The 21,696-nt window shown below is 44.4% G+C and overlaps 1 protein-coding gene across 1 annotated transcript in view; it reads right to left on the bottom strand.

Moving 5' to 3' along the window:
- hcn2b (hyperpolarization activated cyclic nucleotide-gated potassium channel 2b) overlaps positions 1–21,021 on the bottom strand; it is a 210,596-nt gene extending 189,575 nt beyond the window's left edge. Inside the window, exons 1-3 of the mRNA XM_080730050.1 lie at positions 20,246–21,021; positions 17,263–17,686; positions 1,440–1,601 (exon numbers count right to left, since the gene is read on the bottom strand). Coding sequence (XP_080586176.1) covers positions 1,440–1,601; positions 17,263–17,686; positions 20,246–21,009 — 1,350 coding nt within the window. The 5' untranslated portion in view covers positions 21,010–21,021. The remainder of the gene's footprint in view (positions 1–1,439; positions 1,602–17,262; positions 17,687–20,245) is intronic.
- Between the last annotated feature and the right edge of the window lie 675 nt (positions 21,022–21,696).

Below are 21,696 nucleotides of genomic sequence, written 5' to 3' on the forward strand. Positions count from 1 at the left end.
GTCTCAGTCTCTGTGTGCCCATGCACTCAAGTGTGCGTGTGTGAATGTGAGCCATTGTATCTAAGTGCAAATGTGTGTTTGTGATTTGATTGATTGAATACTTTATTAGCAGTTTGCAGAAAGAAAAGCACAAAAAAGTACATTTTAATACAAGATCTGCTAAGAGGATTTAAACCCAAGAAAGCACTATGGCTTGTTTCCATTGGGGTGCTTTGTACTCAATTAATTGAATTCATTGTGAATGTGTGTAGAATGATGTCTAAATATAACTTTGTGGCTCCCATCTTTGCTAACTGTCTCCCCAGTGAATCCCTCAAATGAGATCCAATTCATTAATAATTTGTGCTAAATTGATTGGGCATGGTTATGGTATCAATTTCTCAACACAAAATCAATATTTATTTACTTTCAATCCCACTGAATGAACATAACAACATGGCACATTCAGGTATTCAAAGTTTATTATCTGCATCTTGGAAGAGATGACAATTAGCCTATCGTGAATTATCATTAAAACAGGCAATTGATAAATATCTAAGCTTAATTTGCAGCAATGACCTTTGTAAGTTATTGCTTAGGATAATATCCACAAACTTGTTTTCAAATCATGGCAAAATGTGCGTTTGAGTGTCTAAAATTACGCACACGCCTGAGCACTCGCGTGAGTGTGAATAAGCTTCCGTTAGGCCCCATCACGGGCACGTCCAGGTGCGCACTTCGCTCGTGCATGTCGCGGTTTGAACCGGAAGTAGAATGAAAAGTTTATTTTCCTCTTCTATGGTTACATTTTGGAAAGGTAAACGCCTACATTTTTTACAATATAAATTAGGGTCCCAGAGATAGATTGAGTAGTAGTAGTTTATTTTGGTCTTTTGTGATAGATTAAAAACAATACAGTTCTTTGTTTTCCTTTCATAGGGAGAAAAAAACAAAGCAAATCAGACCAAAAAGGTATAAGCTGAAGCCTGAGCTTATTATGCTTACCCTTTAAACGTGCCAATAAACTTCATATTAGAAAGAATATAAGCAGAGCCCTCTATTGGAGAGTCACGCCAACTCCGCTCACTTCATGGGGCCAGGTCTTCTACATACACATCTATTGGCTAATAGTGACAAAGCGCGAACCTTAGGGTTACAGAATGCATTGGAGTCTATGAGGGAAAGGTTACATTTCGAGTTACGAGAACCACGTGACTGGCACTGTTTCTGACCCTGCAGAACTCTCTAATACAAGGCTCTGGAAGATGGGGGTCCCTAGCCTAATGCATGTCAAACTTGGGGTCCTTGAAATTTAAAAGGTTTAGACGTAAAAGACGTAAAAGTCTTCTCTTTATGGGGGTCCCTAGCATATATCTTGGGTGTGTGGGCTAATAAGTGCCAATTTGACATGAAAAGGTTTGAAACAAACAAACAGCACATAGCCAGAACAGCTGACTCACCACCATCTTGTTGAGGGAGACCCAGCAGTTGGAAGGGAAGTCCTGCAGCATGGGAACCAGGAACTGGAGGCAGCCGTCCCAGTGACACAGCAGCAGCATCATACCAATCAGGTTGAAGATACGCATCACAGCACTGGCCAGGTCGTAGGTCATGTGGAAGATCTGGAGAGGGGGGGTTAAAATAGAAGGAGTGTTCATGCATAATAGTACAGTTAGAGATGTTACCGATCAATCGGCAATGGATCGGATCGGGCCGATCAAAGCGTGATCGGCGATAATCGGTGGTTTAGATCAAAAGGTAAATTCACCGATCCGATCCGATCCGATCGGTGCATCCGATCAACCAGCCGTTCAGTATGCCCACTTGAGGCCATTTTGGGGTATCGATTTCCACAGTGCTGAAGGAATAATTAGTTACTGCTATGATAATAAATACATAGTGATGCTGGTAAATAACTATAAGGCAAATATATAAATTAATTCATGAGTGAATTAATTAATTAAAGTTAAAACATAACTAAAAATATAAATAATATATACATAATAACTTGATCGGATCGGTGATTGATCGGTATCGGGTGATCAAACTTTTGTGATCGGTGCTCGTGATCGGTTCCAAAAAACCTGATCGGACCATCCCTAAGTACAGTCCATGATATCTAATGAATAGTGAAAGGTCATTGTGTGAATATAGTCCCTAGAGTAATACAAGGCTATATTATGCACAGCAGTCTGATTACGGCTCTGTTCCATTCTGGTCAAACTGAGTCAGGGTGCTGATATTGTGCATGTTGGCTCACTGGAAACAATTGCTACACCAGTGGGCTCAAAAAAACCTTTTCGACCACACTACAAGACACCACACCACACCGCACCACATAAAAATATTTACATTTTCCATTACACAAAAGTACCCATATCGGTATAACAAATTTACCTTTTTAACTATGATTAATACAATATAAATTTGTATTACAACTATCCTTTTCCATTACACAAAAGTACCCATATCGGTATAACAAATTTACCTTTTTAACTATGATTAATACAATATAAATTTGTATTACTCTATCCTAAGAGTTGAGGCATTACATTTTGTATATCACGGTTCTATTGTGAAAATAGCAGATCTACATGCTCACAACGCCTCGCAACTAGATCGGCTATTTTAAAAATTTCTGCCTCTAATATTTGACAATTTGACCAATGTTTAATTCGTCATTTTAAAGGTACTAAAAAGTCCTTAAATTGTCACTTTAGAAATGTGCAGATAACCTCTTATGCTGGTTTGTTTACTGTTGAGAGAGCACATTAAGTTAATCATCTGGGGACCCCCCAAAATAATTTGGTGACCCCCCTGGGGGTCCCGACCCACAGGTTGAGAACCACTGGTCTAAATACACATACTGATGTAAAGAAATTGAAAAATCTCTTTCAACCCCACTGTATGAACATAACAACATGGTACATTCAGGTATTCAGGTATTGTATCCTGGAAGAGGTGACAATTATCGTGAATTATCATTAAAATAGGCCATTGAAAAATATTTAAAATATCACCATACTTTGCAGCAATAACCTTTGTAAGTTGTTGCTTTGGATGATATCCATAAACTTCTTTTAAAATCATGGCAAAATTATGTCCCATTAATAATGATGCAGCAATGGATTTCTTTACGCATTAAAAAAAATCACACCCGTGTGAACTGAGCGGTGGTTTACCCACCAGCCCCCCCCCCCCTTCCCCCCTCCCCCCTTCCCCTCAAGCCGCAAAAGTCTAGGCCCCTCCCGCTAAATTTGGCAGCCTGTTCCGTTATAGCGCCACCATGTGGCCAAGTGGAAATGCTTTTGGGGATTCGTTGAGTATGCCACCCCCGACCTGTGGTTGAAATTCAGTGTTGACTCGACGTTTTGTTTGTGATTTATGGCTATTGTTTGCAAAACATGCCCCTCCCGCTAACTTTGGAAGCCCGGTACGAACGAACAGAATGGACTATCAAAATATCCCTTGACTATGTTCATTGCATGGGTTCATAGATCATGTGTACCGATTTTTGTGACATTTGAAGAAAATATGTAGGAAAAGGAGCCAAAAGTGTGTTTTGGAGAAAATTCAAAATGGCGGAAAATCTATCCTGGCGCAAATGGGCGCGGCCTATATGGGGAGATGCGTCTTGACCCAAGGAATCCAGGGAAAAAAGAATTTTAATTTTCCGATCTACGGTTCAAGAGTTACGGGGCAAAACGTAAAGTGGGCCGTTATAGCGCCACCATGAGGCCGATTGATGTAATTATTTTTCGATTCATTCTTAAAATCATTATGAATCTCCTCTCCGAGGTTTGAAACTGTAGCTCCTATGGTTTACGAGAGAAAAATACTTGAAAGTGATTTCTTGCATTGTCCCATTATAAGTCAATGGGGACAATTAAGCGTCGTTTTCTGCCGATTACGTCGGCATGGTAAGGCGGATCGGAACGAAAGGTAATAGAACACCATTCCCGGCCGAGCCGCACATTTTGATGTATATATTGCGCGAGTGGCGTAAATGGTGCGGCACTAGTTACGCGCCGAAGTCAGGCTACATACACACACACAGACAGACAGACAGACAGACAGACAGACAGACAGACACGGAGACACACACGGCCACGTATAGGAGCGTTGTGACCACCGCTCAAAAAGTCTAAAAAGTCCTTAAATTGTGTCAGACCAAGTTCAGTATAATACAGTATGCCTGCTCCCAGGGCCTCCAAACACAGTCTGCAATGTCAGCAGTATATCTCCTCCTAAAAGGTAAACAAAATAGTAATGCACATTTTATTGTTGTTAATGTTTCTGTATTGACGGGTTGAGATTCTACAGTGGTGTTCATAATAAAAAGAAGACCAATAATTGAGTCCATTAATTCCCATTAAAATCTCATCCAGAATAGGTTTTGCCTGACAGAATGTGAATAGCGTGACTGCTCTCCGCCGTTGGCAGCTTTGCAAATAAAGCAATGTGTCTCTCTCTGCCTAACCTCAGCAGGCCTGTCGTCAGGTGAGAAAGCTTATTGGTACAGAGCTCAGGGACATGGTGCTGTGGTCGCGGCCTTGTAAACAGCCCTCACAGTGGCTTTTCTGTGCTGGCCATTTGCCCGACCATGTCAGCACACTGTGTGTAATTAGAAACCTACGGACAATTTGTTACCCAAAACTTGTGGATGGGCCAATAAATTACACTTAAGGGAGCTTCACTGTTTACTTTCTTTCATCTTTACCTAAAGCATAAACAACCCCAAACATGCCCGCCCCACTTGAGAATTAGCAATGCAGTAGGTGTGTGTGTGTGTGTGTGTGTGTGTGTGTGTGTGTGTGTGTGTGTGTGTGTGTGTGTGTGTGTGTGTGTGTGTGCGCGTGCGTGCGTGCGTGTGTGCGTGCGTTTGCAGACATATTTGCATACATGCAAATGTGTTTAAGAGTAAAGAAGAGGCAGCTTCTGTTTGCTTTTAGTCGTGCTAGCTGCAGGCTATGTTAGTCCGTCCCTCTGTCGACCACTTTGGTCCCAAATCAGATATCTCAAAAGCTAGTCTGGATTTTCATGGAACACACAAATTCTAACATTCAGATTCTGGTGGACATTTCACATCATTTAAAAACAAGGCACGCCGACAGAAGTGGGCTTAAGCCATGTGCGACGTCCGTGCTGTCAGCTCAGTGCCGTGACTGTCTACTGTAAGTTGCATACTGATAGGGCAGTATACCGTAAGTAGTCTTGGGAACCAACATTTCCCCAGCCATGTGGACATTAGGTCAGAAGACTATCTCATGTGTCCGTATAGCATGAGGCAGTTTGATGTACAAGTACAACCCCTGGACATGATGCTAGTATCTCAGAGAACCCCAATCGAACCCTTGATGTTGGTGAGTGCAAGCAGAAAGGCACTGTGACCGAGGAACTGAACCCCAGTCTCCCAGTCTCAGGGCCCTCTAACCACAAGGCCACTGAGCTGATAGGGTGCTAATCAGAACATAAGCGTTTTTTAAATTGCACATAGTAGCCTACTTGAAAATGAGAGTAAATAAGGAGAAGTTGCATATATGATTGGAATGAGTAGTAATCTAATATATTTAGGAATTTCACACAGTACTTATCCAGTAAAAGTAAAGTAAATGAGACTTCATTGAGTCGACCATGTCCACATCTAGAAATGTTGATGTGAAATGTATTCGTGCTCCCGACTGTATTTGTTAACAAACTTTTAAACTAGCTGTGGTAAGTGTGAAATGAATCAATATTGAGCAACTGCATGGCCTATTTCTCCTCTCAAATCTTATCAGAATGAATACATTTTCTGATAACGCAAAATGTCAAGGACAGCTGGGTCATGAAACTGCCTGGGCCATATAGTTGCCTAAACCAGGGATTCTCAACCCTTTCTGGATCAGGGTGTGTGTGTGTGTGTGTGTGTGTGTGTGTGTGTGTGTGTGTGTGTGTGTGTGTGTGTGTGTGTGTGTGTGTGTGTGTGTGTGTGTGTGTGTGTGTGTGTGTGTGTGCCTGCGTGTGTGCACATAAACATGCATTAGAGTGCCAACATTTGCCAACGCATGTGACAGAATTGTTATAGCCTAATATATTAATCTTGACATACAGTTATCGAACGAGTGCACTTGCTGGATAAAATAACATGTTTAGGGTGATTTGATCAGGACATTAACAATAAAAGTGTGATTTGTGTGTAAGGGTTGAGAGACTGTTCTGTCTCTGTTCTCTCTCTATCTGTTGTTGGTCATGCCACGCAGGTCTGTCTTCTCATTCCTCAGACTATGCCGGCATGGTCTGCTACCTTTCACATATAGTTATGTACATTTCATCCTACATGCCATTACTGTTCAGTTTCATGTAGAATTGACAGTTCAATTGTGTAGCAGTATTGTCATTGTTATTACAACACAGCTATTTTCACTACTTCTGTGCAACATTATAACATAATATGATGAGGCAGGGCTTTAATTTACAAAAAGATGTGCAAATTTGAAACTTGGAGATACAAGGTTTCTGCTGGACAGTGACGATTTACTATGGTGAAAGACATGCAAATGCCCCTTTTCCATGGCGTACCAGAAGGCAGCATTCAAGAGAATGCTTTCCCAAATTCTCTTGAACTTGAATGCAGCGTTTTATGTTGAAAGAATTGCCTTCTGTAGAAATCCTGGCCTACAGCTACATCCAGTGCTGGATTAACCCTTCGTGGTGCCCAGTGCTACAAACTGTTTCGGTGTGCAGCACGGAAAATAGACGCTTTCATGGTTTTAGCACTCCTTTCAACAGACTTCTGCTTCTCTTCTTTCACTTACTCCCTGCTGTTTGATGCCTCCAAGCCTTGGTGCCCTGTGCTGCAGCACCTAAAGCCCTTGCATTAAGCCGGTCCTGCCTGGCTACACTGCATCTCCAGTAAAGGCTTGATTGTTGCTTGCGACCGAAGGTCGCAGTATACCATGAGAAATGTCACAGCTTGTCCGTCCGTACAAGAAGTGCGGTCCGTCCGTACAGGACGTGATGTCACTGCGACATCACAGGTGATATCAAAGGTGACATCACCTATGTAAAAGTTCATATATAGGTATCCCTTTTATGCCCATATATGAAGATCCCTGATGTCATCGATATATATCACTGGCCAGGTGGCAAAGGCATGGCCCATATCTGTGTGGCTGGTTCAGATAGGGATCTCCATGTATGGGCATAAAATATATTGTATGTATATGGATACATCTATCTATAAATGCGACAAATCTCTGCGTGTATGTATCTCTGCGTGTATGTAACCCGCGTATCTCGAGAACCGTTCGTCCCACCGGCTTCAGATTCGGCACGCACGTTCCCCGCCGCGGCGCAGAGTGCCGTGCCGTGCCCGGCCTCGACCCGACCCGACGAGCGGTTTTTCCGAACCGGCACGAAATGTTCGGAATCACCATATGCGGAGCTGATTGTTGACATCAGGTGTTTCGGAGGAAACCGGCGCAAGCGCTGACTCATTGTGACATCACTTCATAAAAGGCTCTGACATCACGTACGCCACATGAGTCAACAAAAAATCTCTGTGAATGTGCACGTTCTCAAGATATGGGCATAAAATGAATGCCCGTATGCGGAGCTGATGTCTGACATCAGAGTTTTCCGCAACCGGTACTGTGTGTGCAGAGATCTCCATAAATGGGCATAAGGGGACAAAGGCAAACAGAAGGTCAAAACGGGTCCTATGACAACAGGTATATTGGGGTTTGCATTAAAGGGTGGGGCATTCATGGGGTCCGCTCCAAAAAAGAAAAATAAAATAAAAGAGAGAAAGACAAACATAAGACAAGCAACAAAGCGTGGGACTGGGAGGATGACTTGAATGATGCCGATTTAAGCAGGCTGCGTATTCTGCTTAAAGAAGAAACAAACAAAAAGCGACAGAGATCTCATATATGGGCATAAAATGGACGCAGATAAACAGATATCATAAAGGGACACAGACAGAGAGATACAGAGATCTCCATATATGGGCATAAAATGGACGCAAATAGACAGATATCTCCATATAGGGGCATATATGGGCATAAAATGGACCCAGAACTATCTCTGCAGTGATCTCCATATATGGACATAAAATGGACGCCGACAGACAGACAGATACAGATATCTCCATATATGGGCATAAATGGACACAGGACAACAGATGGTCAAAACGGGTCCTATGACAACAGGTATAATGGGGTTTGCATTAAAGGGCGGGGCATTCATTCCCTATTTACATCGTTCCCGAGTTGGCCAGGTCGCCGACTAGACGCTGGGCCGCCCCAGCTTCTAGTTTTTACAATTACAGCTTCTGGCTAAGGCGCTTCTGGTACGCTGCTATTACCATCAAGTTATTGCTTCATGCTAAAGCTGCTACCAGTGTATCGGAGTTACATGGGATTTATTTCAAATATTGTTTCAATCTAAGGTTACAGTATTGGGGTCACTGCATAGCACACTGTATCTTCTAGTGGGGTTCCCTTATCTTTACAGCTCATGCTAAAGCTGTGACAAGCCTGGTGCTAACATCATGTTTCATATCCAGGCTTCTTTCTTTATCCGTCGTGCTGCTATCTTGGAGGCTACAATGGTCACATTATGGTGCTAGTGGCTCTTGTTGCTGCCACTACAGTCAGATACTATCATGTCTCCTATAGTTTCAGATATTGCCAGCTCCACTCAACCTGCTGCTGCCTGCTGGCATAACTGCTAATAATTACAGCTAATGCTAATGCTTGTAAAAATGCTGCATCATGTTTTCTTTATTGGTCATGCTAAAGCTGATACACGTTGGTTGCTAACATCATGTTAAGCAGTACAACTCCAGGCCGGATCTGCTGCAGGCCCACTGCTACGGCATTAGGTTATCATTGCAGCTTTATGTTATAGCTGTCACATGTTCCACTAAATCACGTTTTCCTTATAGCTTCTGGCTGCGGCTGCTACATGTCTGCTGCTAACACCATGTTTATCTTTTCAGCTCGTGCTGGAGCTGCTGCTACAGCATGTCGTCATAGCAGCATGGCGCTGCAGCTGCTGAGTGCTTTCTGCTAACATGTTTAGCATTACAGCTCCAGGCCGGAGCTGCTGCATGCCCACTGCGACGGCATCAGGTTTTACCATTGCAGCTTCATGCTAAAGCTGCTACATGTTCCGCAAAATCGTGTTTTCTTTATAGCTTCTTGCTGCGGCTGCTACATGTCTGCTGCTAACATCATGTTTATCCTTTCAGTTTCGTGCCGGAGCCGCTGCATAGCTGCTGCTACAGCATGTCATCATTGCAGCACCGCGCTGCAGCTGTTGAGTGTTTTCCGCTAACATGTTTATCTTTATAGCTTTGTCCACCTACTGTATAATTCCATGAGACCAGTCAGGAGTCGGTTAGCACTGGAGAGGGCATTGCTACTACAGCTTCCGCTAGTTCTGCTGCTACCAGAAACCGCCTGCCTGCTGCCTGCCAGCCTGCCTGCACACTTCAGATCCAGCAGACAGGGGTGGCCTGCCTGCCCGCCCGCCTGCCTGCCTGCCTGCCTGCACGCTACATATTCAGGTGGCCTGCCTGCCCGCCCGTTCGCCTGCCCGCCTTCCTGCCTGGCGGCCGGCCTGCCTGCCTGCACACTACAGCATCAGTTAACGTTATTATTGCTGCTACCTTGAGCACGAACCAGCGCCGCGTTGTGCGGGAAGCTGTGGTGCTGTCTGCCCGACGTCCTCGTCACACGACCCCCGGAGAGAGCTGCCAGATGTGCGGCCCGCCCCTCTACACAACGCATTCTCTCCGGATCGGAGCAGCCACACCAGCAGCACTTCTTGCTGCTTCGTTGCTGTGGTAAAAAGTTGGTTGCTAGGGTAAACAGTTGGTTGCTAAGGTAAAACACATGGTTGCTATGGTAAACAGTTGGTTAGTAGGGTAAACCTTCAATGATTTTGACATCTTGTTACTAATCTGTCGGTAGATAATGCCGGTCTTATATAAGGGTCATTTGTGTACGGTGTGATGTCATACTGATGTCAGCAGTGTGACAGGAGATAAGCGACCAACGGTCGCTTATCTCCCGATTAGGGAGTCTTACTGGTTTTAGATTGTCTGCACATCCCCGCTAACCCTAACCCTACCTCACACTCACCTCAAGTAAATATACTTTGTTACTGTCCAAGCCTACTGTATGGTCTCAGGTAACTGAGGCGGGAAAGGAGGAAACAAGCCATGATACCCTGCCCTGTAATTAGGAACCATTAACAACATGATTAATGAGCCTGTGGAACTAATGTTCCCCAAGACACCGCAATGGCACTGGGGCATGTGTCACTGTCACGCCGCAATGTGGGTCACGGCATGTGGCTTTGTCCAGAACTCATAGACTAGAAAACACAGATAAAGTGGGTCCACTTTTCTTTTTTTACACTACAGGCCCTGATGACATATGGGGTGTTATTGCAGCAGATGAGGCATGGAACGACACGTCTCCTCACAAACACACACATACACGCACGCACGCATGGCACACGTGCACACACACACGCACGCGCACACGCACACGCACACGCGCACGCACGCACGCACGCACGCACGCACGCACGCACACACACACACACACACACACACACACACACACACACACACACACACAAATAGGTCATGAAAAACAGCATCCACTACATACTATCAGCATGTGGAGAGGCATGATACATGCTTCCTATGCACACATACCCACATGCGCACACACAAAACGCCTGTACGAAAACGATAACAAATGATGATGACAGTGGTGCTAAAAATACAGTTGCCCTGCTGATTCCTCATTCTATATGGATTTTGACTTAGCAGGGGGGGGGAGCAAATCTCCCATTCTTGACTGGACTACAGCTGAGTTAAACAGGGACGAAATCATGTTAGTAACATGATCATCTTTCAAGAAATCCCGTCCTGAGCTGATCTGGGCTAAGCCAAGCTGAGCCCAGCTGAGCTGAGCGGGGGCAGGGGCAGTGGCAGGGCAGAACACAGCAACCACATTAGCATTGGAGGTGAGCTGAGCAAAAGCATGTACTGCGTTGACAGTTTCTTCAGGTGAAAATGGATTTCTATAGAGCGACACAGTCTTGTGAAAAGGGGCAGTGGTGCAGTGGACCAATAAGGACGAAGGGGGGCTGGCGCTCCCACAGCTTTTTGAGCCCTAAAAAAACTTGCCCACTTTTATTCAATCTGATCCCTCATTGTGGTCGCCCGTTGTGTAGCCTACATAATGTTTGTGTATTGGCCCCTGTCACAGTGATTATATTGTGTGGTGTGTGTGTGTGTGTGTGTGTGTGTGTGTGTGTGTGTGTGTGTGTGTGTGTGCGTGCGTGCGTGCGTGCGTGCGTGCGTGCGTGCGTGCGTGCGTGTGTGTAAAACTACATAAAAACAAAACAAAAAAGTTAATTGGTAACTACTAGTAAGACACCTCAGTGCACCATGTCTTCGCCAGTGATGTATATCGGACCAGTTACCCATATATGGAGACCCCTGGTAACCATATATGGAGATCCATGTACTGTACTGTATAATGAGATATGCTGTGAGACCCCAAACATGCTTACTCAGTTATTCGTTATGTGAAAATCCTCTGACGTCTATCACATCTGACATCATACGTACTATCCCTTTTATGCCCATACATGGTGATCCCTGTCTGAACCAGCCACACAGATTTGGGCTGTCTTCCTCCAGATATGGGCATTCCCATATGAAGTCCTGTTAGATATGGACTTAATATTGATGACATCAGGGATCTCCATATATGGGCATAAAAGGGATTCTGTTGGAGTGGTTCCCATGACATCACAGTGACACAGTGATGTCAAAGCGTGACGTCAGAGCGGCAAACCCATAGACCGTAAAAAAGTGTACACGTCCAGACAGACAGACAGACAGACAGACAGACAGACAGACAGACAGAGTCAGCATTTGCCGTTTCACATACTAAACTGCAACCTTTGGTTGCAAACAACACTGGTCCGAGTGGCTCTGTTCGAACATGTGACGTCATTAAAACAGAGCCCCACCACAGCCCACCAGTTATTAAAACACGTCCGCCACAATCAGCCCTGCTCAGCTCAGGGGTGAAGTACCTGCCCACTGCCCACTACCATAGAGGGTGAGACTGGGATTCAGTTCCTCCATGGTGCCTTCAGCTTGGCCGGTGGTTCCAGTGAAACCAAATCGCTGTGTTTGAGGGTGGGAAGCTGGCATGGCAATCTCTGTCGCTGCACTATAGCGACTGCTACAAGTTGATGGGCTCTCCTGCTCGGCAGGGGTTGGAACTGGGAGGGATAGGGTGTTCCTCCTCTGCATGCGTTAAGTTGTTCTGGTGAAATTCATCACTGTCAGGTGAAAAGAAGCGACTGGTGACTTCCATGTGTAACAGGATATTGTTTCATGTAACCTTGGGGCAGATGATGACCGATAATGGTTCTATGTTTCCGGTATGTAATTTGAACCGAGCTGCCTGTGTTCCTGGTTCAAACGGTCGTCCATTTAACCTGTTTTGTTTTATACTGAGTTGTAAGTGGAACGCTGAGGAAGACCTGAAGGTTGAAAATGCGTCCGTTGTTCTGTCTGCGGAGAGGCCAATAAACTATGTGAGAAGGACATTTATTGTGTGCTGGCTATTTTCTCACTCTCATTATACTGAGTTGTACAACGGTGTCTTGTGCCAAAAACAGCTGCTCAACAAGCTCTCAACACATCATAATTATTACATTGCCTGCGCTGGTATTTTTGGCATGAGACACTGCCATACAACGTAGCAAATTAGACATTACAATTTCAAATTTGTGGAACTGATTACAAGGTAACTTTAGCAGGGAAAGAAAATGACCACTAGTGCTCATTCCCAAGAACATTCTCCTCTCTTTTATTGGATAATGTATGGCAACCCACAACAAGTACAGCGCAATCATTAATCAATAATAATAATAACAACCACTCAATAAATGATGTTGAAAGGAAATTGATGTGATGTTTAATTCAATGTGTTCTGTAACATGGTTTTATAATGAATTCCCTTAAGTCAAATGTTTTCTTTTTTTTTTTTTTTTTTTTTATCCCACGATTTTTGTAACCCATTTTTTCACCCGGTGCCAATTGCCTAAGCTGTGATCCTGGGCTCTACTCTCCCTCTGCCAACCTGGGGAGGGCCCCGAACTGAGCTCATGCTTCCTTCAATGCATGAGGAGTGAGCAAGCCGCTTCTTATATCACCTGACAGGGGGAGCTTCCCCGGTTGGACGTAGCGCGTGGAAGGAACACGTTATTCCAACCAGTTCCATTCCCCTCCATCAGGCGCCCTGGCTGGCCAGGGGGAGGCTTTATAGAGACCAGGATTACTGCATGTTTTTGTGAGGGTATCTACCCTAGGAGACACGGGGAGAACATGCAAACTCCACACAGAAAGGCCCTTTTGCCAACCCCACCTAGGGTGTGGGCACTGATGACGCGGAGGAGGGAACACGCCCCCAGCACCCACAGTGTCCCCCGGCGGGAATCGAACCCAGGACCTTCTAGCTGTGAGGCGACAGCACTACTGACTGCGCCACCGTGCCCCCTAGTCAAATGTTTTCTTACTGGGCACTGAACACAACCGAGAAATTCCTATTCCTAGTACAGGGGTCTTCAACGTTTTCAGGCCAAGGATCCCTTAGATGAGAAAGAGATGAAGCAGGGACCCCCACAACCTTTTCATAGATTCCATAGAGTTTAATCGTTTGACAGCACAATCATCAGTGTATGTTGGATTCATGTCAATTTGTGTTTTCAGATATTTAATCACTTGAACCGTCAATACTTAATAAACTTGAACTTTCACTCTGTAATTAGTGCGCTCTTTTTCCCCCCTCTACACCAAACCTCTTTGCCGGAAATAGCCGATCTACAAGCTCACAATGCCTCGTATCTGCTATTTGTGGCTAAAGTTCTCAGAATATGGACGCTAGTGTTCAAATGCGTAATAAAAAAATGAGGAAAAAAGTTTTTATCACAAAAAGATTTGGAGGACCCCCTGTAGTAACTCTGAGGACCCCCTAGGGGTCCCGGACCCCCTGTTGAAGACCCTTGTCCTAGTATAATCAATCCATGCCTCTGCTTTTGATAACCCTCATTTATCACCCACCGGTGCCAGGTTTTATCACTACTTCTGGTCAGAGTTCATTAAATACATGCATTTCCTTTTTGGAAACGATGAAATGATGTTTGATATTTATGTTTGATAATATAGCAATTTAGCAATGTAATGTATATCAATCACATTTAGCCTTGCATGGCCAGACAATATCACTGCGTGGATATTAGTCTGGTTCTTCTCAGTGTTATTTCTTCCCCCCAAGGGGCGGTTGCAAAAAGATTCAACTATAAGCTCGCCCTACATACTGGGCCCCTGGTTGGTGTCAGTGTTATTTTTGGAGCTGTGTGAACAGGCTCCCTATACGTGGCTGTGTGGGTCTGTCTGTCTGTCTGTCTGTCTGTCTGTCTGTGTGTGTGTATGTAGCCTGAACTTCCTAAACTTCGGCACGCTACTAGTCCCACAGTTTTGCCACCACACACTTGCGCCATATGTCAAATCGACCGGCTTACTCGGGAATCGTGGGCTAGTAACTTGCTAAGAGAAAGGTTCAATAGTTTAATTGATATTAATTTATTAGTGAATTAATTTTCCCCATTGACTTATAATGGGAATCGCAAAAACTCACATTCAATTATTTGTCTCTCGCAAACCATAGGGGCTAGAGTTTCAAGACTTGGAGAGGAGGTTCATAATGACTTCAAGGATTAAATAAAAAAGAATTGTGTCATTTGGCCGCATGGTGGCGCCATAACACCCCACTTTACGTTTTGGCCTGTAACTCTTGAACCGTAGGTCGGAAAATTAAAAATATTTTTTCCCTGGATTCCTTGGGTCATGACGCATCTCCCCATATAGGCCACGCCCATTTGCGCCATGATAGATTTTCCGCCATCTTGAATTTTCTCCAAAACACACTTTTTGCTCCTTTTCCTACATATTTTCTTCAAATGTCACAAAAATCGGTACACATGATCCACACACACACACACACACACACACACACACACACACACACACACACACACACACACACACACACACACACACACAGCTCCACTTCACACGGGTGTGATTTTTCTCTGCATTGGGCGGTTACAAAAAGATTCAAACCTACAACCAATCAGAGTAGCAAAAGGTGATACGCCCGCCCTACATTTGCATACTGGGCCCCTGGTTGGTTCCTCATGACTTGTGAGCCGTGAAATATTTGAATAACTGAGCGGGGCCAGACCTAGTCTGCCAAAGGCAATTTTTCTTTTCAATACCAGATTCGTCTGGCTACGTGCAAAACTAGTCACTTTTGGTTAAATGGTTAAGAAAATGCTCTACTTCCCCCTGTTTTCTTTTACAATAACAAACGTAGAACCCTGACTATAATCCAATCGTGTTACTGTTTAGGGCACAAGGTCAGCATAGTGTAGCATCTGTCAGCATACTGTAGCATCTTGTTCCACATATCAAGACTGAAGCTTTAATTAGTAGCATCAACATTCAGACAAACATAATCATTATATAATGAGCTCTGATCTTTGGCAGCAAGAATGGAGGACAGGAATGTGATTAAGTACCTCAGATAGATGCTGAGGCCCTTCACTGGTATGCTGTATAAACAGGCACTACACTGGAAACTCCTCAGTGCTAATTTAACTCTGCTGGCAAGTATGTTACATGTGCACTAGAGATGCGCGGATGGCGGTTTTAGCTGTGGTAATTATTAATTAATTTCAGTTAACCACGGATGAAATAATTCAGGAAATAAATTATGACATAATATATCTATCAATAAAAAGCTAAATCTCTGTATACTTGTGTCTGTGTGAGTGTGTGTTATTTTGTATAATTTGTAAAGTATACCGTCATTTTTCATGAGGCAATGTCCAGTCCACAATAAAACTAAACAGCGGTGTCCACTTAAAGGCAACGGCATCACGGCAATGACAGCATGCCTTGTCGCGCTCATTACCTCTATGGTCGCGCTGCGCTAAAAAGTGAATCTCTCTCAGCTCCATATTGCAAAGTACTGTACAGTAGGTAAGGTGAACTTCCCACTTACAAGCTGTGTGTGTTTGTTTCTCTCTCTCTCTCTCTCTCTCTCTCTCTCTCTCTCTCTCTCTCTCTCTCTCGCTCTCTGTGTCTGCCTGCCTGCCTGTCTGTCTGCATCAGCGCAGCACCGACTCAGAAAAAAAAAAAAGAAAAAAGACGAACGGACATTCCGTAGGCTAAACCAATGCATTTCTGTGATCGCACAACTAAGAAAACTAACGGGGAATAGCCTACCAGAAAAAAAAAAAACAATAGTTTGGAAGATGCGGATGACGGATGGTGTAGATCTATAAATTGGATAATATAATTAATGCGGTTGGATAATGGGCGGATAATTAATTTGCGCGGATGGATTCGGATGACCTCAAAAGTGTATCTGCGCACCACTAATGTGCACACTCTCTCAAAGTTAAATGGACACTATGGACTTGTGTACTTTCTTGCAATAATGTGCATGTCTTTGAGAATGCTACATGTGTATAGATGTAGCAATACCAATTAATTTCTCCCCACACATAACCGTGAGGAGCCCCACTGGGAGGATGTAGCTCCTCTACCCCACTTCTCCCGTTCAACACTCCCTGCTTACAGAGCCTTTTGCAGCAACAAAGATCACCCACCCAGCTTCCCTCCCCCAAACATGTGCAACACACACGCACACGCGCGCACACACACACACACACACACACACACACACACACACACACACACACACACACACACACACACACACAAAACACGTGAAGTTTGGATTTAAGTTCTAAATCCTATTACCTTGCTGACATCCTCCTTCTGCAAGACAATGGATTGCCAATCTACCACACAGTTTCTGATTATGTTATCATCAGCATTGCATCAACACCAAATCCGAACCTGAATCCTTATTGAAGCACTCAAACAATTCCCTACCATTGGATAGTAAATCGTCTCTGTTGGGTGGAAACCTCATATTATGTCCAAACTGTTACTTTTCAAGCTTGTGGATCTGCTACTTTTGAATATTTTGTATGTCGCTGTAGTATGATCAAGTAGGGCGTTCATTTACGGGGGGAAAATAACACAATAAGTTAGAATATGGAGATAAGAGATTTCTGCCCGACAGTCAGCAACGGAATGTTCAAAAAAAGCCTGAGCCTTACCTCCTCCCACTGGTGGATGTAGCGGATGAGGCGGGACAGCCTCAGCAGGCGCAGCAGGCTGAGGATCTTGGTGAAGCGCACAATCCGGAGCGCCCGGGCCGTCTTGTACACCTCCGAGTCGATGCCTTTCTCCACGATGAGGAAGATATAATCCACGGGGATGGAGGAGACAAAGTCCACCACGAACCAGCTCTTCAGGTACTTGGTCTTGATCTTCTTGGGGTCCAGGATGATCTCGGTGTTGTCCTCGTACACGATGCCCGTCCGGAAGTTCAGCACCAGGTCCATGAGGAAGAAGGTGTCGGAGACCACGTTGAAGATGATCCAGGGCGTGGTGGTCTCGTCCTTGAAGAAGGTGATGCCCACGGGGATGATGATCAGGTTGCCCACCATGAACAGCAGCATGGTGAAGTCCCAGTAAAACCTGGCGGAGGGAGAGAGGGAGAGAAGGAGAGGTTTAGAGAGCGAGACGAGGCAGGATGAAACAAGCAGGCAGAGCAAAGCAAAGCAAAGCAGGCCCATGAATGAGCTGAATGAAGGAACTGCCAGTGAAAAGAACTGAGAGAAAGACAGTGTGAAAGACACACAGGTAGCCTACAAAAACAAACTCAAACACATACAAAAAGACAAACACATACTGACACAAGTACATATGATCACTCAGTGATGTTGGGGGAATCGGCAACTGAAAAGCAGTACAGGTAACACTAAATCACTAGTATCTGAAGACTGGGTGACGGGTAGTCAGTCTGCTATGCTTATCACACGACACAAGATAAGAGAAGCTGGTATTGCTTTATTTGTGGCAACTGCTCTCATAGGTAGTTCCATAGCTGTCGGGCACGCACGCACGCACGCACGCACACACACACACACACACACACACACACACACACACACACACACACACACCACCATTCACTCACTCAACTGCCACAAAAACAAATTACTTTTTTCTTTTTTTTTCCTTAGGTGTAGCCTATAGATTAAGCTTCAGTCCGACATGCACTCTCTGCCTCATTAAGGTCATCCCAAGGACAAAGCAAGGATGTTGTGTGGTAGATGAGCTCGTGGTGATTATAAACCCCAAGCTACTGTATGGGAAAGGATAGAGCCAAGACACCTCAAAAGAGCAATTTCACGTTGTATCACCAACTTGTCGTGGTCATCAAAATGACATATCGTTCTCATTAGAGCAGTGGAGACGTGTACGTACATTAAAAGATGTGTCATGAATGACTGAGACGCAATTGCTGTATGATTTCAGTGAACCAATGGCAGTGGCTAAGTAACTTAGTACATTTACTTAAGTACTGTACTTAAGTATTTTTGAGTTATTTTGAGTTAGGTATTTGTACTTTCCTAAAGTATTTCCAGTTTTCAGTACTTTTACTTCTACTCCACTACATCTCAGAAGCAAATATTGTAGGTACTTTTACTCCACAACATTTATTTGAAAACTTTAGTTACTAGTTACCTTGTAGATTTTGATTGTTATAAAACATACATTAAACACATCAGCCATATACATTTCGGCTATTTGAAAATAGCCAATCTACAAGCTCAAATGTGTTGTGGTGCAACACATTGTGAGCTTGTAGATCTGCTATTTTCTGCTATTTGAAAACTTGAAAATTGAATCCGGACTTTCACTTGTATCAGAGTATTTCTACATTGCAGTATGATACTTTTACTCAAGTAAAACATTATAGTACTTTTTCCACCACTGACCAATGGCTGCATCGTTGCTTATCAGAAAAGTAAGAAGATTCTCTGATTGGAGCTGATAAAGGCGTGTCGCTGAGTCATGAACTCCCGTTCTGACACCCACTCGACGGTGTGACGGTGACGTGGAATCCGTGGATTGATCGTGAAACCATGTTTTAGAAAGACGTTTCCTTTCGTTGCTTTCGTTGGAGCCTAATATTGTTAAACTTTGAATAGAAATCTCGGAGAAATCAGATTGGAAGGCTAAAGTATTTAATTTGCATCCATGATTGTCCGGAGCTGTAGCTATGTATGTTTGATTGCCCTGATAAGAGCTGTCCTTGGTGCTGAATCTGATTTCAACTGACTTTTTCCAAGTTGATCTTGGCTTGACCAAATGGAGAAAACTGAAAAGCAATATTATGACTTATCATGAGTAGCCTATTTAGATCACAATTGCATAATGCCCAAAAGGTATAGCAATCAGAACTTTCAAATCAAGGAAATACTATTGGCAGGCTTTACATTTTACTCTTGATTTCCATTGTTTAAACAAACTAACAAAAGCAATATTCGATTTTTTTGTTGCTTTAGCGCAAACATTGGACGTTACATCCACAGCCAGGGGTTAGTCTAATATAATAGTAGTAACCTACTGTTGGTTTTTTAGTTCATTGGAGAATACAACATTTCAAAAAATAACAAATAAAAAGGCATAATGTAACGTAGGATATATTCATATTAAGGGGAATTTCTTGGTCATTAATGTGCAGGGCAATTTTAAACCCACTCCACTCTTTAGCTATATAGGCCTAAATGCCTATACAACACAAAGGTTCTCAAAGTGGGGTTCGGGGACCTCCAGGGGTCCTTGAGGGAGTTCCAGGGGGTCCCCACTCCTCAGCTAAATGATAGTTAGGAATGGACCCTTATGGGTCCTTAACTCAGACTCGGAGAGTGTACAAATCACAAATAGAACCAAATGGACCCACGCCGTGGGTTAATAGATTTTTAGTATATAAATTGGGGTCCCAGAGATAGAAATGCCATTAAATGGGGTCCGTAGCCCTAATGCATGTCAAACATGGGGGTCCTTCATGGTTCAGAATCACTAGAGCTGTATGGAGGTTGCTGGCTTGAATAGTGGCTTATCTTTTCAAATGGGGGTCCACGGGCTAATAAGTGTCAATTTGGGGGTCCTTGACATTAAAAAGTTTGAGAACCACTGGCCTTTACAACATATTTTTTATAAACAGTTTAATTTCACTCATCATACCTGAAGTCACTGTACGGATGGATAATCCAATTACCCGCTGATTTTACGCGTTCCTGTTCCTTCTCCACTGCCTTTTGGCTGCCAAACATGCGCAGGGAGAATTTGTTAACTCCGGGCTGAAGCATGTGACTGAACTGCCGCTGCATGTATGTTTGGCCGTCCGTGTCGTCCGGCACGATCTGGGAGCCATCCATAGGTTTGACAAACGGGACAGAATTCCTGGACTGTTCCGGGCCCATGAGGGGGGTCTGTCCGGGGACCATGGTGGAGTCCCTGCTGTTGGGGGCATCATGGGAGAAGGACACCCTGACTCTGGACTCCTTCTTCTCGGTCGCAGTGGCGGTGACCCCGGCCACAACCTCACTGACCCCCTGCTGCCCCTGTGTCAAGGCGGAGCCCGCGGAGGCGATCGAACCGTCCATGCCGGAGGTGGCGACGGTGGAGTTACATGCAGCGTGCACTGGAGCCGTCCCACCTGTCTGCTTCTGCTCCAGCCTAGAGAGGAGCGAGGAGAGGCTCCCTGAACTGTTCCCTGCTGGGTCCCTTCTGCAGTCTCCGTTCTTGTTGCATATCATCCCGGTGCCCCCCTCCTCCTCCAGGTCCTCGCCTCGGTCGCTGCTCACAGATGTGTCTGGGTTCTGGAGCCCTCCTGCTCCCCTGTAGTGTGAGCCCGCTCGGCCGCCAGCAGCAGCATCTCTCTGGCATGACAGTGTGGAGGTGGTGCTGGTAGTAAGAGGTGCACACTCCTCTCTGTCTGGCATCATGAGCCACAGCCCGCTGCTGTTATTGGAGTTGTTTTACGCGCAGTGAACGCGCGGCTCCCCCTCCTGGTGTAAATTGCTCAGTGGTGGAAAAAGGTACCCACATTTTCTAGTATCAATACTGCAATGTGGAAACACGCTGTAAAAGTCCGTAATTGAGTAAAAGTAGCCTACAATAGTATTGGTATCAAAATGTACTTAAAGTACCAAAATAAAAGTAGGCTACTCAGTCAGTAGGCTTGCTACTCATTATGCAGTCGCAGAATGTCTCAATGCATTAAAATATTTTGAAATTTGCATGTCTATAATCACAATGCGACCCATTGTGAGCTTGTGAGTATAGCCTACGTGCGGCTATACTTAAGTTAGCCAACTTAACTTTAGGCCTACACCACTGCGCGAATAGTTTATTACACCTGGATGAGGATCAATCAGTGGGTTGCTTGGCGAGGCTGCGCGGCGTCATGTAGCCTCCATTCATACCAGTGGTCTGTCTTTTTGCTGTTAATTTTACTGTCGGTGTGAGACCATCGTTTAGCCTAGACTACTTATAGTGTAAAGTGTCATATAAGTAAATGGCAATTAAGTTTAAAACTGGGCGTGCGTAATCTGCGTATTATAGGCCTATTGGTCAGCACACAGGCCCGTTGGCTAGAATTTGAGGGAAAGACATGTTTTCCAATGGCTAAA

The sequence above is a fragment of the Nannobrachium achirus genome (genome assembly GCF_963921795.1).
Source record: "Nannobrachium achirus genome assembly, chromosome: 1".
NCBI classification, from domain to species: Eukaryota; Metazoa; Chordata; class Actinopteri; order Myctophiformes; family Myctophidae; genus Nannobrachium; species Nannobrachium achirus.